The 14,402-nt window shown below is 41.5% G+C and overlaps 1 protein-coding gene across 3 annotated transcripts in view; it reads right to left on the minus strand.

Annotated features, from left to right (window-relative positions):
* slc5a9 (solute carrier family 5 member 9) overlaps positions 1–9,872 on the minus strand; it is a 57,845-nt gene extending 47,973 nt beyond the window's left edge. For 2 of the 3 annotated variants that reach the window (XM_078561161.1, XM_078561160.1), the window contains exons 1-2: positions 9,689–9,872; positions 8,721–8,792 (exon numbers count right to left, since the gene is read on the minus strand). In XM_078561161.1, the coding sequence (XP_078417287.1) occupies positions 8,721–8,792; positions 9,689–9,763 (147 nt within the window). In that variant the 5' untranslated portion in view covers positions 9,764–9,872. Of the gene's footprint in view, positions 1–7,815; positions 7,934–8,720; positions 8,793–9,688 lie in introns of those variants that run through there. The other variant, XM_078561162.1, reaches the window with a different exon arrangement.
* Between the last annotated feature and the right edge of the window lie 4,530 nt (positions 9,873–14,402).

Raw genomic sequence — 14,402 nt, forward strand, 5'->3', positions numbered from 1 at the left:
ACAGCCACAAGTCTTAGCTCATGGTGGAAACAGTGACATAGGAAGGAAAATGAAATCCCATTCCTTCTTTGCAGAGCAATCTAAACTCTTGCAGATTGAATTTACTCCCAACTCCTGGATTGAACAATGTTTTTGTAATCCCCGTGATGTTGTAATCCTCATGATGTTGTAATGTCCTTGCAATACATACTGTTGTAAATACAGCCTTTTATTCTGAGTAATATTCAGATAAAAGGAAATCAATTCTGATGTCTATTAATCTTCAAGGGCAGGGTTTTTCACTCAGTGTGTGGACGTGCACCCATTCCTGATTTTTTTGGGACACAAAAATCTGGCCCTCTATACCTGTTTACTTCACCTTAAGTAATTGTCAGTTTATCTAATTTTTTCCTTCAGCTTGACTACTTTCCAAGTTTTGCTTATCCACAGTTAAAGTTTATTTAATTTCCCACTTAATAGCTGCAATTGGCAGTGGGTGGGAAGAACATCCACAGGCTTCCCGACATGGAATTAATTGGGGTGGAGACACGAAAGGCGGGTGGGGGGGGTGGGAGGGAGGTGGGGGCTCCATCCATCACCCTCCTGCCTGATTAAATGCTCCTCCTGCCACCAAACTTGCAACAGAATGAGGGCAAAAGATTCTGTCCCAATTCCCGTTCACCCACCACCATTGTGCTTGGTGCCCTACACTGGCTCCTGATCAAGGACACAATTTAAAAATTCTCCTCCTTGTTTGCAGTCTATCCATGGCCTCACCCCTCCTTATCTCTATAATCTCCACCAACCTCCCATTCCTCTGAGATATCTGTGCTCCTCTAATTCAGACCTCATGAGCATTCCTGATCTTAATTGCTCCACCGTTAGTAGCTGTCCCTTCAGCTATGTTGGCCTTAAGCTCTGGAATTGCCTCCCTAAAACCCTCTGCCTCTCCGCCACTGTTGTTTTCTTTAAAATGCTCCTTAATAGCTACTTCTTTGACCAAGCTTTTGCTCATCCTTCCTAAAACTGCTTATGCAGAGCATTGCGAGAACAACAGGAAGTTTGAGAGCACAGCAGGGATAAAGCAGCTGCAGAGAGAGAGAGCACTGCAAGAACAGCAAGAGGTTCTGAAGAGGTCCTTTGCCAAGGAAGAAAATGGTGACAATGTCCTAGTATAAACAAATAGAAGGCAGTTGAGGCACTGGATGGGATAAAAATTGAGAAATAGGAGGCATTAGAAAGATTGGTTGCATTTAAAGTTAACAAGTCACCAGGACCAGCTGAGATGCATCCAAGGATACTGAGGGATATAAGGGTGGACATTGTGGCAGCACTGGCCATAATCTTCCAATCCTCCTTAGATACAGGGATGGTGCCAGAGGACTGGAGAATTGCAAATGTTATACCGTATATCGTGGATTACAAGTCGATCCGGCATATAAGACAACTCAATTTTTTCAGCCCCAAAAATCACGTTTCTGTATATATTCGGCATATAAAACGACCCCTGTTTTTAGCCACAACATGCTACAATCACATTAGTAGTCCACCAGGGAACAACTGTTCCCCCAAGCTTTTGTTCTGGCTCACAATGTGGCTCATTTATACCTATTAGAAGCTACATATATTCATATGCAGGGCCCTGTCCTCTGCAAACAGAAAGAACATGTGCAGGCATTGCACCTCTTTCAATTAAACAAAAGCATTAGCGATAACTGTCCCCTGGTGCCTTCTCCATGGCAATGCCTCGACCAATCAAGAGCCTACTTGCCAACCAACTAGCATCATTTTTCGCATGCAGTATAAATTGTTGTTCCCTTTGAAATCTGGTATTCTTGCGTCTGTCTTGATGAATGAAAGACAAAAAGCTTTGACAGCATGTCTCCTTTTTCAGCAATACTCAAATACCAAGTGACTAATTTGATTGCATTTGTTGATGAGGTAACAGAAAAGGTTGATATGTGGTTGATTTTGTTTACATAGACTTCCAAAAGGTGTTTAATGAATTGCGACATAACAGGCTAGTCAGCAAAGTTGAAGCCAATGGGATTAAAAGGAAAGTGGCAGCATGGATAAGAAATTGTTGAGTGACAAGAAATAGAGGGTAGTGGTGAACAGTTGTTTATCGGACTGTAGGAAGATACATAATGGGGGTTCCCAGGGCTCGGTATTTGAACTGTTACATTCTTCTTTTTCTTTGATTATACAATTATACACAAGGATTGGTGAAACAATAATGTGTTTTCTTTATTTGGAGATAAGACTATATATAAATAGATTTACTGGGAGGCTGAATGTAGTCTGCCTGATCTCTACCCTGCTGCTTGCAAACTGAATCCAAGTCAAGGGACCAATACATCATATTCTGTTGAGCTAGTATTGATTGACGTAGAGTGGGATTTCCTGGCCCCACCACTGCTGGGATCTTCTGGTCCAGCCAAAATCCCACACAGCAGGTGCCACCATGGTGGGGCCGGTAAATTCCGGCCGTAGTTTAAGATACTCTCCATTAAAGGTGCATGCACCTCATATCAAAATATCCCACTTTTTTCTAACTAAAGGTTTACCCTTAAAGAATCAAACTATTTGCATGACAGCAAAAGAAAATAATGTGCTGTCTGAACGTACTTTAATACAGAGCAACAAATTTACAAATTTCTTAAATTTATCAGTTGCTTATCCATCCAGCTTTAGTTATATGATCTTTGCTGGAGGCTGCTCTACATTTTCAGAATGCTGGTTAGGGTTATTTTGCTTAGGTTGTGTCTTAGACCGTGTTCTAGTCGCAATAGTGTTACTTGATGTTTCTGGTTGTGGTATTGTTTTGATTTGGCATCTGTTTCATTGCACTGTCATACCATTTGGCATTCGTACTTGATATGATCTTGGGTCTGGGCATATGCTGATGATTTCTGCTGGATTCCCTTTGTCATCAGTTGGGTGTTGTACTCGATCTTTCTGTCCAATGTTCAGGTTGGGTAATTTGTTACCCACATCCTGGTCATGGGCATCTTTCATCTCCCCATCTTTGGAATGGGTATACCTATTTGGTTCAATTTGTGCCATTCAGCCTGTTGGCTAATGCTCTTTTTATTACTCTTTCATGGGATGTGGGCTTCACTGACTACTCAGCATTTGTTGCCCATCCATAATTTCCCTTGAACTGAGTGGCTTGACATTTCAGAGGGCAGTAAAGGGTCAACCATATTTCTGTGGATCTGGAATCACATGTAGGCATTGCAGAGCTAGGTCATCTAACCCAGTTTAAGCACAGGGTTTCCGATGGTGCTCCTTTTGGTCTCCAGTCTTTGTCACAGTGGGTGGCAACCAGGGAAGCCGTACTGAGGGAAGAGGTACTGAGCAAACTGATGGAGCTGCAGGCTGACAAGTCACCAGGTCCTGACAGACTTCATCCTAGGGTCTTTAGCCACCTCCTTTAAGGTAGTAGATGCAGTAGTGTTAATTTTCCAAAATTCGCTAGATTCTGGAAAGGTTCCATCAGGCCAGAAAGTAGCAAGTGTAGCTCCTCTATTCAAGAAGGGAGGGAGGAAGAAAACAGGAAACTATAGGCCAGTTAGCTTGACGTCTGTTGTGGGAAAGGTGTTAGAATTGATCATTAAGGAGGTTATAGCTGGGCACTTAGAAGAGCTCAAGATAATTGGGAAGAGTCAGCATGGTTTTGTGAAAGGGAAATAGTGTTTAACCAATTTATTGGAGTCCTTTGAAGGATTAACATTTGCTGTGGATAAAGGGGAGCCTGTAGACATACATGAGTCAAAACTTTATTTACCCAGTGAGTGGTTAGGAACTGGAATTCACTGTTTGAGAGTGTGGTGGAGGCAGATTCAACTGTGGCTTTCAAAAGGGAATTGGATAATTATTTGAGGAGAAAAAAAAACTGCAGTGCTGTGGAGAAAAGGTTGGGGAGTGGGACTGGTTGATTAGCTCTTACAGAGAGGAGACATGGTCACGGGCTAAATGGTCTCCTTCTGTACCATAACCATTCTGTGCTTCTCTAATTCTATGTTCAAGCGTATTTAAACTTAAATAAATGATAAAATAATGTGTCCAATTTTGCTTTCCACTGCTCCTATGAAATGCCTTGGTATTTTTATTATGTTGAAGGCATGATATCAATACAAGTTGTTCTTGTTGCTTGGAGAGGGCTGGAGTGGGGGTAGATGGGGGTGGTTGGTTGACCTGCAGACAGAGTTTCAGGAGTTGGGGAGATAGTTAAAAAGCAGGACCTCAAAGATAGCAATCTTTGAATTACTCCCGACACCATGTGCACTAGGATAAGAGAGGTTCATTTGTATCTGCAGAGATGGACAGGAGGGAGGACTTCCAATTCCTGAGGCACTGGGACAGATTCTGGACAGGAAGATGAATATGTTGCACTTCAGCAGAGTTGGAAGTAATGTCCTTTCCAGGAGGTTAACTAGTGCTTTGGGGAGTGTTTTAACTAATATTCCAGGAGGATAGGCACTAGGATGAAACATTAGAGAGGAAAAACAAGGTGTATTGAGTTTAAGGAATATAATAAAATAAAGAATAGTTCAGAATAAGGAGGGATCTGACAGGGAGCAAAAGTGAAGCAGTCTAAAATGTGTTTGGAGTGAAAATGCACAAATACACATAAGATAGCATGGTAAATAAGGTTGATGAGTTGCAAGCACAAGTCACCATATGGGACTATGTTATTGTGGCAATAAAAAGACCTGGCTCAAACAAGGAGAAGGTTGGGAACTTAATATTCCTGATGACAAGGTATTCAGGAAAGATAAGGAAGAAAAACGTGATGACTGGCCATATTGATCATGCAAACTATTATAGCACTGAAAGGGGATGATGTAATTAAGTGGTCACAAACAGAGCCTACTTCATTAGAATTAAGGAACAACAAAGAAGCTATTATGTTGTTGAGTCTATGCTATAGGCCACCAAGTTGTGAGAAAGAGATAGAGGAGAAAACTTACATGCAAATTACAGAAAGATGCAAGAGCTATAGAGTGTGATAATGAGGTGAGGTGGGGAGGCGGTGGAGGGTTGCGGGAGAGGTGCTTCAATGATCCTACGGTATACTTGCATAGTAACCATGCAAAAAACAAAGGGAGGAATTCCTCCAATGTGTACAAGAAAACTTTCCAGCCCAACGAGGAAGGAAGCACTGCTGAAGCTGGTTCTGGGTAAGGAAATGGGAATGTGGAGCATGTTTCAGTCAGTGAGCATTTGGGGAACGGTGATCAGGATGTCATCAAGTTTAGAACTGTTATGGAAGAGCACAATCAAGTGTAAAAGTATTTAACAGGAGGAATGTTAGCTTCAGTGAGCTGAACATGTATCTGTCCCAGTTAGTCTGGAGTCAAAAATTGATACACACAAGTAGAACAATGGGAAGCCTTCAAGGAGGAAATGGTTGGGTACATAGTGGATACATTTTCACACATGGGCGAAAGGAATGGCGTTCAAATTGAGAATTCCCTGAATGACTAAAGAAAAGGAGACTAAACTGAAACAGAGAAAAAGGCTCATGTCACATTCATAATACAATAGAGAACCAAACTGAATATAGAGAACAGAGGAGATCTAAAAAATGAATAAGAGGCGCAAAGAGAGAGTAAGAGAATAGATTAGCAGTGAACATAAAGGAAGTATCAGGCTGATTAGGGACAAAAAGGAGATGATATTGTAGAGGCAGAGGACATGGCTGAGGTACTAAATGATACTTTACATCTTGCTTCACTACAGAAGAGGAAGCTGTCAATGCAGCAGTAAGGAGGAGGTAATAGCCATATTGGATGAGTTAAAAATGGATAAAGAGAGGTATTTAAGAGAGGTCAAGTGTAGTATAAGGGTGGTTGGTATAGCACGGGTTAATGTAAGACTGTAGAACAGTACCACTCACAGTATGATATAGAGAGACACATGACAGTAGACATGTCTTGAATGACTTGAGCAGAAGTCAATATGAAGTTCGCTCCTACTTTGGGTTATATTTTGTATATGTGTAAATAGTTATGTGTTACCAATAAATGCTACTGTTCAGCCTTACAGCCTCTGAACCTCTTCATGAGACCTACTAAACAAACCCTTAAAACATGGTGACAGCTGATGAAGGACCCCAAGGTCTGAAAAACTAAAGAAACAGCACCCTGACCTGACTGAAGTGCACCTCAACTGAAGACACAGCTGGAAATCACATAAAAAGAGTCTCCACTGCAGGCATAATGGCTGAAGGGCAGAAGAAAAATCCACTGTGACTCCACCAGAGCATGTGGAGAGCCATTGTGAATCCCCATTGATTGCATAGTCAAAGAACCTAGCAAGGGTGAGAAAAAATTCAGTTCTAAGGCTGAACTCGGCTTAAAAAGTCTTCAGGCCATTAATTAGCCAGAGCAGTCTATTTAGTTAATCACTGCAGCTAGCCCGGGTTCAGAGTTGGCGCCATACCACACGGTGGCTGAGTTCCGTTGAAAAAAAACAAAGTTTTAAAAACTCAGCCAAAGTCAGAAATTGCCTTTTAATCACCCTAAAATGTTCTAAAGGGCCCAAATCTTTGACTAAAAAAATTGCTGCGAGAAATCGATACCTTTGAGGTTGGGTCCGCGATTGCCGTGGGAGCCACTGAAACCCACTAAGTGTGGGAAGAAGCATTGAAATAATAGTTACTGCAGTGTCATCTTTAAAAGTGAAACAACAATTAAAGCTGTAGTCCCCTGAGCTGAAAAACAACAATGGATAAGAAAAATGATGCCCTTTTGGACATACTACAAGCAAAAGAAGATCTGACTCCAGAAAAGGCAATCCAAATAGTCACACTATCTGAAATTCACCAACAACACCAGTCCATTTTACAAGGTGAGGTTAAGCCATGGTATAGATCAAACCCAACTATGCAGCTCATAAAGCAACAAAAGGCCAGGAAGACTTCAGGTCAAGGAAGACAATACCCAAACAGACCACACGATGGTAGGAGACTATGTCAGCACTGTGAAGCCAAAAGACCTCACAGGTGAGAGCAATGTCCAGCAATCTATGCGCGGTGTTTCAACTGTGACTGGCTGGGACACTTTGGAAAGCTGTGCAAGTCTAAGGCATGGAGATGTGCGAAGGATCCCAAAGCTGTCCCCAAGATTGAGGTACCACACCAAGAAGAAGTTCAACCATGCTTCTTGGGTGAGATCAAGGATCTTAGATTCTCCTTTGGAATGCTCAATGGTCACCCCGCCAATTTCAAATTAAACACAGGAGCCAGTGTTATGGTCCTCGCAGAACCGTGGTTGAAAGAGCTTTGGCTACAAATGACAGACACACCACTCCATGACCCTGGAGGAATCTGACTCGTAGTCATGGGCGTGATCCTAGATCCAATCTGGTATGGCAATAAGCAAATATTCAAAATTTTGTACGTCATCCGAAACCAATCCTGTTTTGCCTTAACCTCCTCAAAATTGCAGAAGACGTCAAAACAACCTCTGTTGTCAACTACATGGAACTGCAATTTCCCAAGAGGTCCACCAGTGAACAGACTCTCAACTGGGACTTCAGCTCTGAATTGTCTTCACTCTTTGCAGAACCGGTTTGTCCAAATTCCTTGCAGGTGGAAGAAGCTTCTCTTTGGTCAGACCAGCCAAACCTTCAGATATGTACCATCATACTTCAAGTGGGAGACACACATGAGAATGACCAGCAACAGAACATTAGGCCCCAACCTCAGGCTCCAACGGCTGCTGTCACACAACCTGGGAGCACTGTGGAAACAAAACTGCCATTTCCAGAAGAAGCGCACAGCAGCAAGGAGATGCTGGAGCAGGAGAGTAGCAACTATCAACTCACCAGAGCACACCTCAGTGAGGTACAAGGGTACGGGAAAGTATACAGTGTGGCGATGAAATCCAAAGTTCAGGTTGAGCTCGTGGATGAGGGACATTCAAATGGAATGCAGATACACCTTCAACTCCCAGAAAGATCTCGGCGGACCCCACGGAAGAAGAAAACCCGTGTTCATACTATGAAGGAATGGAGTGGACGCTCCCTCCAGAAGGAAAGGGTGTGCAAACAAAACAGATGAATTGTTGATAAGGGAAAGTTCAACTCCACAGAGTAAAAAAAGTGAACCAGATGGATGACAGACAACCAAGTGCCGGAAACACAGAATACTATAACTTCAACACCAAGCCAACAAAGCTTGTCCAGAGCAACTGAGACTACCACTCCTCCAAGTGTGACCAGAATGAGATCTGGAAGAATTGTCAAGCCTCCAGACCATCTGAATTTATAAAGTCAGAGACTTGAGGGGTGGTGATGGGGAGTAAGGGTAGCATGTAAAGAAAGATTGTACTGTAAATATATTGGAAAAAGGCTTGGGGGTGGTGTAGTATAAGGGTGTTTGGCATAGCAAGGGTTAATATTGGACTGCAGAACAATACCGCCCACAGTATGATATAGGGAGACACATGGTAGTAGACAGGAGACAGAGTAGCATGGAGAGACTCGAGCAGAAGTCAATATGAAGTTAGCTCCTACTTCGGGCTGTACTTTGTACACATGTGTTACCAATAAGCACCACTGTTCAACTTTACAAGCCTCTGAACCTCTTCATGAGACACTGAACAAACCCTTACAATATCAAGCAATAATAATTATTAACAAAAAGAGATTATTAGTTATTTTTTGAACGCTGCACTAATCCATATCAATTATTAACACACTTCAAAAAATAACTACAATAATAGACTTACAGGCCACCAGGTCATGACTTTTCCAGCAAGAAAATATCCTCCCACTGTACTTTGGTTGGCTTTCACAGATGACTGTAACGCAGAAAGATTTAGACATCAGTTTTCTTAATCAAAGTCCAAATGAAATGGAATAGCGAGCAAGGTTAAAAAATAAACTGTATACAGTATTAGCAAGGTCATTGGGACCCAGTTAGGACTTGGCACAGAGGAACCAGGAACTGTTTGAAAAACAAATAGTTACCATGGTATTTCTTTAGCTTGTGAAGCTCTTTGTTAAAACAATTACATTTCTATAAACTTCTGTTTAAGCAAATAAGCCCCGAGAGTAATTTTCACATAAAAAACATATTGTAAATATACCATAATCAAACAGTTGCTCATATTTTGCAGTGTTTCCAACATAAAGTGGATCGTTAAATGAAATTCTTAACAGCTTAAATTTCATTGGATTATAAACATGTAATATGTGTTTATTTTTGGTTTTGAAATGCAATCTGTATATAACCACTAGAAGTATAAAAAGTGTTAAGAGCATAATTTAAAAATTAATTATCAGTAACTGATGTTTTATGCATATGCAAGTCTCAAACAATTATGTAGATACAAGCCACCGATAGTGAAAGAATGCTAAACATGTCTGAACTGCACTATTTTTTGTCTAAAAATCTTCTTATATTAGAAAGTTGATTTAATTTTCTAAATGCATTGGGTCAGAAAGAGTGATACCTCTGTTGACAGCTAGTTTATTGTGCTACATCGGCTTCCAATATAAGCCAAAGAAGGTTTTAACTATGAGGAGGGTTCCCATCGACAAATGAAACAACAAAAAGCAGAAGATAGACAATCATTAGTTTTAATCCAATAGTACAAATCTGCATTCGTAAACATCAGAGTTCAAGTCTGCAACCTTCACTAATTGTAAACTGAAAAATAAACAGACTGTTTAATCCAGGGGATTCTTAACTCACCCATATTCCAATACCCATAACAAATATAAAGTAAATGACAATCACAATGAAGTCTGGGGTCTCCAAGGTAAACATTCTCAAAAAGAAGAATACTGTGGATGGTGGAAGTCTGAAAACAAACAGAAAATGCTGGAAATACTCAGCAGGTTACAGCAGCATCTGTGGAGAGAAAGATAGTTTCAGGTCTGTGACCTTTCATCAGAACTGAGAGTAGTTAGAGATGTAATAGGTAGTGTGCAAGGAGTGGGCGGGACAAGGACAAAAGAAAGGTCTGTGATAGGGTGGAAGTCAGAAGAGATTGAATAACAGAAGAGTTATTTCCAGAGCCAAAGGGAATGATGATGTAGCAAGAACAGAAACAAAGAAACAAAATATGTGCCTGAAGCAGGTGTGCTGCTGTTGAAAAAAAATGAAACAAGTGAAAAAAAAGGAAACAAAATGGAGCAGAGATTATGATACCCTGGTCCACTCCTCAGTCACCCCCAACACCCCATCCCCTTCCCACGGCATCTTTCCATGTAAACGAGTGAGAAACGCCTGCCATTTTACCTCCTCTCTCCCCACCATCCAAGGTCCCAAACACTCTTTCCAGATGAAACAATGATTTACGTGTGCTTCTTTCAATCTAGTCTACTCTATCCGCTGTTCACAATGTGGTCTCCTCTACACTGAGAGCACCAAACACAGATTGGGTGACCGCTTTGCAGGACACCTCCATTCTGTTCATAAGCATAATCCCGAGCTTCCGATGGTCTGTCGTTTCAATTCTATACCTTGTCCTCATGCTGACATTCCTGTCCTCGGCCAGCCGTTCCAGTGAAGTTCAATGTGAACTTGAGGAACAGCATCTCATGTTTCGATTAGTCACTTTGCAGCCTTCCAGACTGAACATTGAGTTTAATAATTGCAGACCATAAACTCTGCTCCATTTTGTTTTCTTTTCTTGTTTTTTTCTCTTTCAGTCAGAACATCTTTTGTTTCTTTGTTTCTGTTCTTGCCCCATCACCATTCCCTTTGGCCCTGGGAAACTAACTCTTCTGTCATTCAACCTCTCCTGGTTTTCACCCTATCACAGGCCTTCCTTTTGTCCTTGTCCTGCCCTCTCCTTGCTCAAAACCTATGACATCTCTAACTTTTCCCAGTTCTGATGAAAGATCATCAGCCTAAAAGGTTAGCTCTGCTTCCCTTCACAGATGCTGCCATAACCTGCTGAATATTTCCAGCATTTTCTGTTTTGATTCTAAACATTCTCGAAACTTTGATTGTTGGTTCCATAAATTTTGTAAGTTGCAACTCTTTTAAACTGAACTTTGGACATTGTTAATTATTAACATATTGAAGTAAAGTAATGCAATTAGCTGATAAGATGTGATAATTGATCTTTTTTCCCAGTAATAAACTTCATGCAGCACAGCCACACCAAAATTCAGGCTTTCTCAAAGGCCTGGAAAAACTCAGCAGGTCTGACAGCATCTGCGGAGAGGAACACAGTTAATGTTTCGAGTCCGTATGACTCTTCATCAGAATGTTAACTGTGTTCCTCTCCGCAGATGCTGTCAGACCTGCTGAGTTTTTCCAGCTATTTTTGTTTTTGTTTCAGATTTCCAGCATCTGCAGCATTTTGCTTTTTTCTCAAAAGCCTATTGTTTAAGGCTGCCCTATTTTAATTATTTGTGGCAGTCAAGCAAGGCAATTCCCTGCTAAGTATGATAAATGTTAATTTTCACTGTGCATGGAGTGGATTTGCTGCATCGCAGCTTCAGTCAATGACGATTTAAGTTATTCCTTTTGAATAATTATTGATTAATTAATAGAAGTTCAGAGCATAAGTGGACAAAAGAAAGATTATTACAGGGCAATTCCATAACTGAAAAGGGGAGCTGAGAATAAAAGTCTGAATCATTCAGAAACTATTGCCTTTCCGAAGCCACCATCAATCTATGGGAGTTCACCACCAGTCTCACCACTCGTTGGGGATGGGATGTGATAGTTTTGCAGCTCCATGAAGTTATATCTTTTTATGGCTGTTATAGAATTGATTTTCTAGGCACCTTTTCTTGGTGGACACATTTAAGTTTATTTACAAGGCAGCAGCTACTACATGCATGCATCCAACTCTATAACTAAAGAACTCCCTCCTAGAGGTTCCCCATGCTGCTAACTCATCGGTTTACAAAGACCATGTGATCTAACAACATAGGATCATTCTTAAAGCTACAGTCCTATGTTTAACAAAACTATAATTACTACATTCCTCTCCCTTTAATTTTTCTGTACATTTTGTACTTACAAGGATATTTATCTCATGATATCACAATATTTACACAGGTCTTGAAATTACAAGTTCAAACTTTCAGGTGGTTTCCTGATCTGTGTGGAACGTCGCAGCTCCACGACTTCTGATTCTTTTGCAGGAACCACATTCTCTGGAACCGCATTAACATCAGGTACCTCATTAGGCACAGGCAGTTCGGTGTCTTCCACTCCGACAGAGACATCAGGCATGTCTGTCCTTGGTTGAGCAACTTTAGCAGGAACCACAGGTTCAGCAATGGTTACAGGTGGAACATCATTTTGTTGGGATATCTCCCTTCTTCTTAAATGATCCACATGCTTACAGGTGATCTGGCCTTCCACTTCCATGTGGTACAATAATGGTCTGGCCTAGGAGCTTACTTTACCAGGTAACCACTTTGGTCCTCCACTGAAATTCCTTACATATACTGCTTCTCCGACAGCAAATTGTCGCTCACGACTCTGCAAATCATGAGTTGCTTTTTGGTTCCCTTGACTTTTCTCCTCCTTCCCCTCCAAATTGGGAAGTATCAGGCTTAGGCTTGTTCGAAGACGGTTCCTCATCAGTAATTCTGCATCCTTTTTCTACATGTCTTCTTCTTTCTGTCACAGAGTTTAGTCCTGTCTTCTTTTTGACTTCACTGTCAGCCAGACTTCTCTCAGATGCAATTTCAACTTGTCTTGGTTTAGTAGCTGAGATACCCATGGCTTCATTATCTTCTCGCATCTTGGAAAGTTCTACGACTTTTCGCTTTCAAAGCCTGTTTAGCTTCATTCAGCTGATTCTTCATCTCTTCTGTCTCCTTGTATCTGTTGGCTTCCTCCTGGAACTTTGAACATTGCTGCATCTTCTCTGCCAGCTGGGTCTTCAGTTTGTTCAGAGTGACGTTAAATTCTTCCTGTTTCTCTTCGTAATTTTTCAGAGGCACAAACTTTGACCTTTGATCCTTGTAGTGTGTGAAGGTCTTTCAACAGGTTTTCCTTTTCTTTGTGAAGCTCACTCGCTTCATCTTGAATTCTGTAATTCAGCAAAGTCTCCCTGGGTTTCTTCTGTTGTTCTTCCATGTCGTTATTTAAGACAGTCTTCACTTCTTCAGGCTGCTGAATGGCTACATACTCCTTTTTCATCCAGCTGCAGCCCTCGGACTCTCCAGGCTCTTTCTGAAGTACCTTGCCTTGTTCCTTTTCCAATTCATGAACTCTTCCTGCTTCCTTTTGAAATCTCATTGGTCAATCAAGGTTAATTTCCCTCAACCAATTTCGACCTGGAAGGCTTGGTCCTATGCCTTCTAATACCATCACTGGTAGTTGTGCCGATTGGTGTCTATAGTGAACAGTTGCTCTGATGATACCTTTTAGGTGGATTTCTTCGCCTGTGTACGTTTTCAACTTGGCAGATGTTTGTTCCAAATTTAATTGTTGAGCAAAAACAAAAAATGCTGGAAAAACTCAGCAGGTCTGACAGCATCTGTGGAGAGAAAGACACAGTTAATGTTTCGAGTCCATATGACTTCTTCAGGGCTAAATGAAAGTAAAAATATGGTGAAATATATGCTGTTTAAGTGGGGGGGGGGGGTGGAACAGTTGATGCTGGATAGAAGGCCAGCAATAGGTGGAGGCAATGGAGAGATTGCAAAAGATGTCATAACCAAATTGTCAAAGGGTTGTTAATGGTGGTACTGGCTAAAGGAAGTGCTAATGCTGACATTAAGAGTAGAAAACAGAATGTGATAATGGCAGGACCAGGGTAAGCACTCTGGAAAGAACAACATGAGCAAGAGACAGATGGCCCTAGTGGGGGTGGGGTGGAGGAGGGTACAGTGGTGGGAAAAAAGATCAAAAGTAGGCTAAAAGCAGGGGATAAAACAATGAATAAAAATGGAAATAAATTTAAAAAATAATAATAATAAAAATAAGTCCGAGTGGGAAAAATAAATAAAAATTAAAAAATAGAAATGAATATTGAAAAAAGGGGATCAAAAAGGGGGGAGGATGGAGGAGAGAGTTCATGGTGTAAATTTGTTGAACTCATGGTTGAGTCCAGAAGGCTGTAAAATGCCTAATCGGAAGATGAGGTGCTGTTCCTCCAGTTTGCGTTGAGCTTCACTGGAACATTGCAGCAGGCCAAGGATGGACATGTGTGCATGAGAGCAGGGTGGTGTGTTGAAATGGCAAGCGACAGGAAGGCCTGGGTCATGCTTGCGGATAGACCAAAGGTGTTCCGCAAAGCAGTCACCCAGTCTGTGTTTGGTCTCTCCAATGTAGAGGAGACCGCATTGGGAACAGCGAATGCAGTAGGCCAAATTAAGGGGAGTGCAAGTGAAGCGCTGCTTTGCTAGAAAGGAGTGTTTGGGCCCTTGGTTGGTGAGAAGGAGGGAAGTAAAGGGGCAAATGTTGCACCTACTACGATTGCATGGGA

Source organism: Cetorhinus maximus, chromosome 17 (assembly GCF_964194155.1).
Source record: "Cetorhinus maximus chromosome 17, sCetMax3.hap1.1, whole genome shotgun sequence".
NCBI classification, from domain to species: domain Eukaryota; kingdom Metazoa; phylum Chordata; class Chondrichthyes; order Lamniformes; family Cetorhinidae; genus Cetorhinus; species Cetorhinus maximus.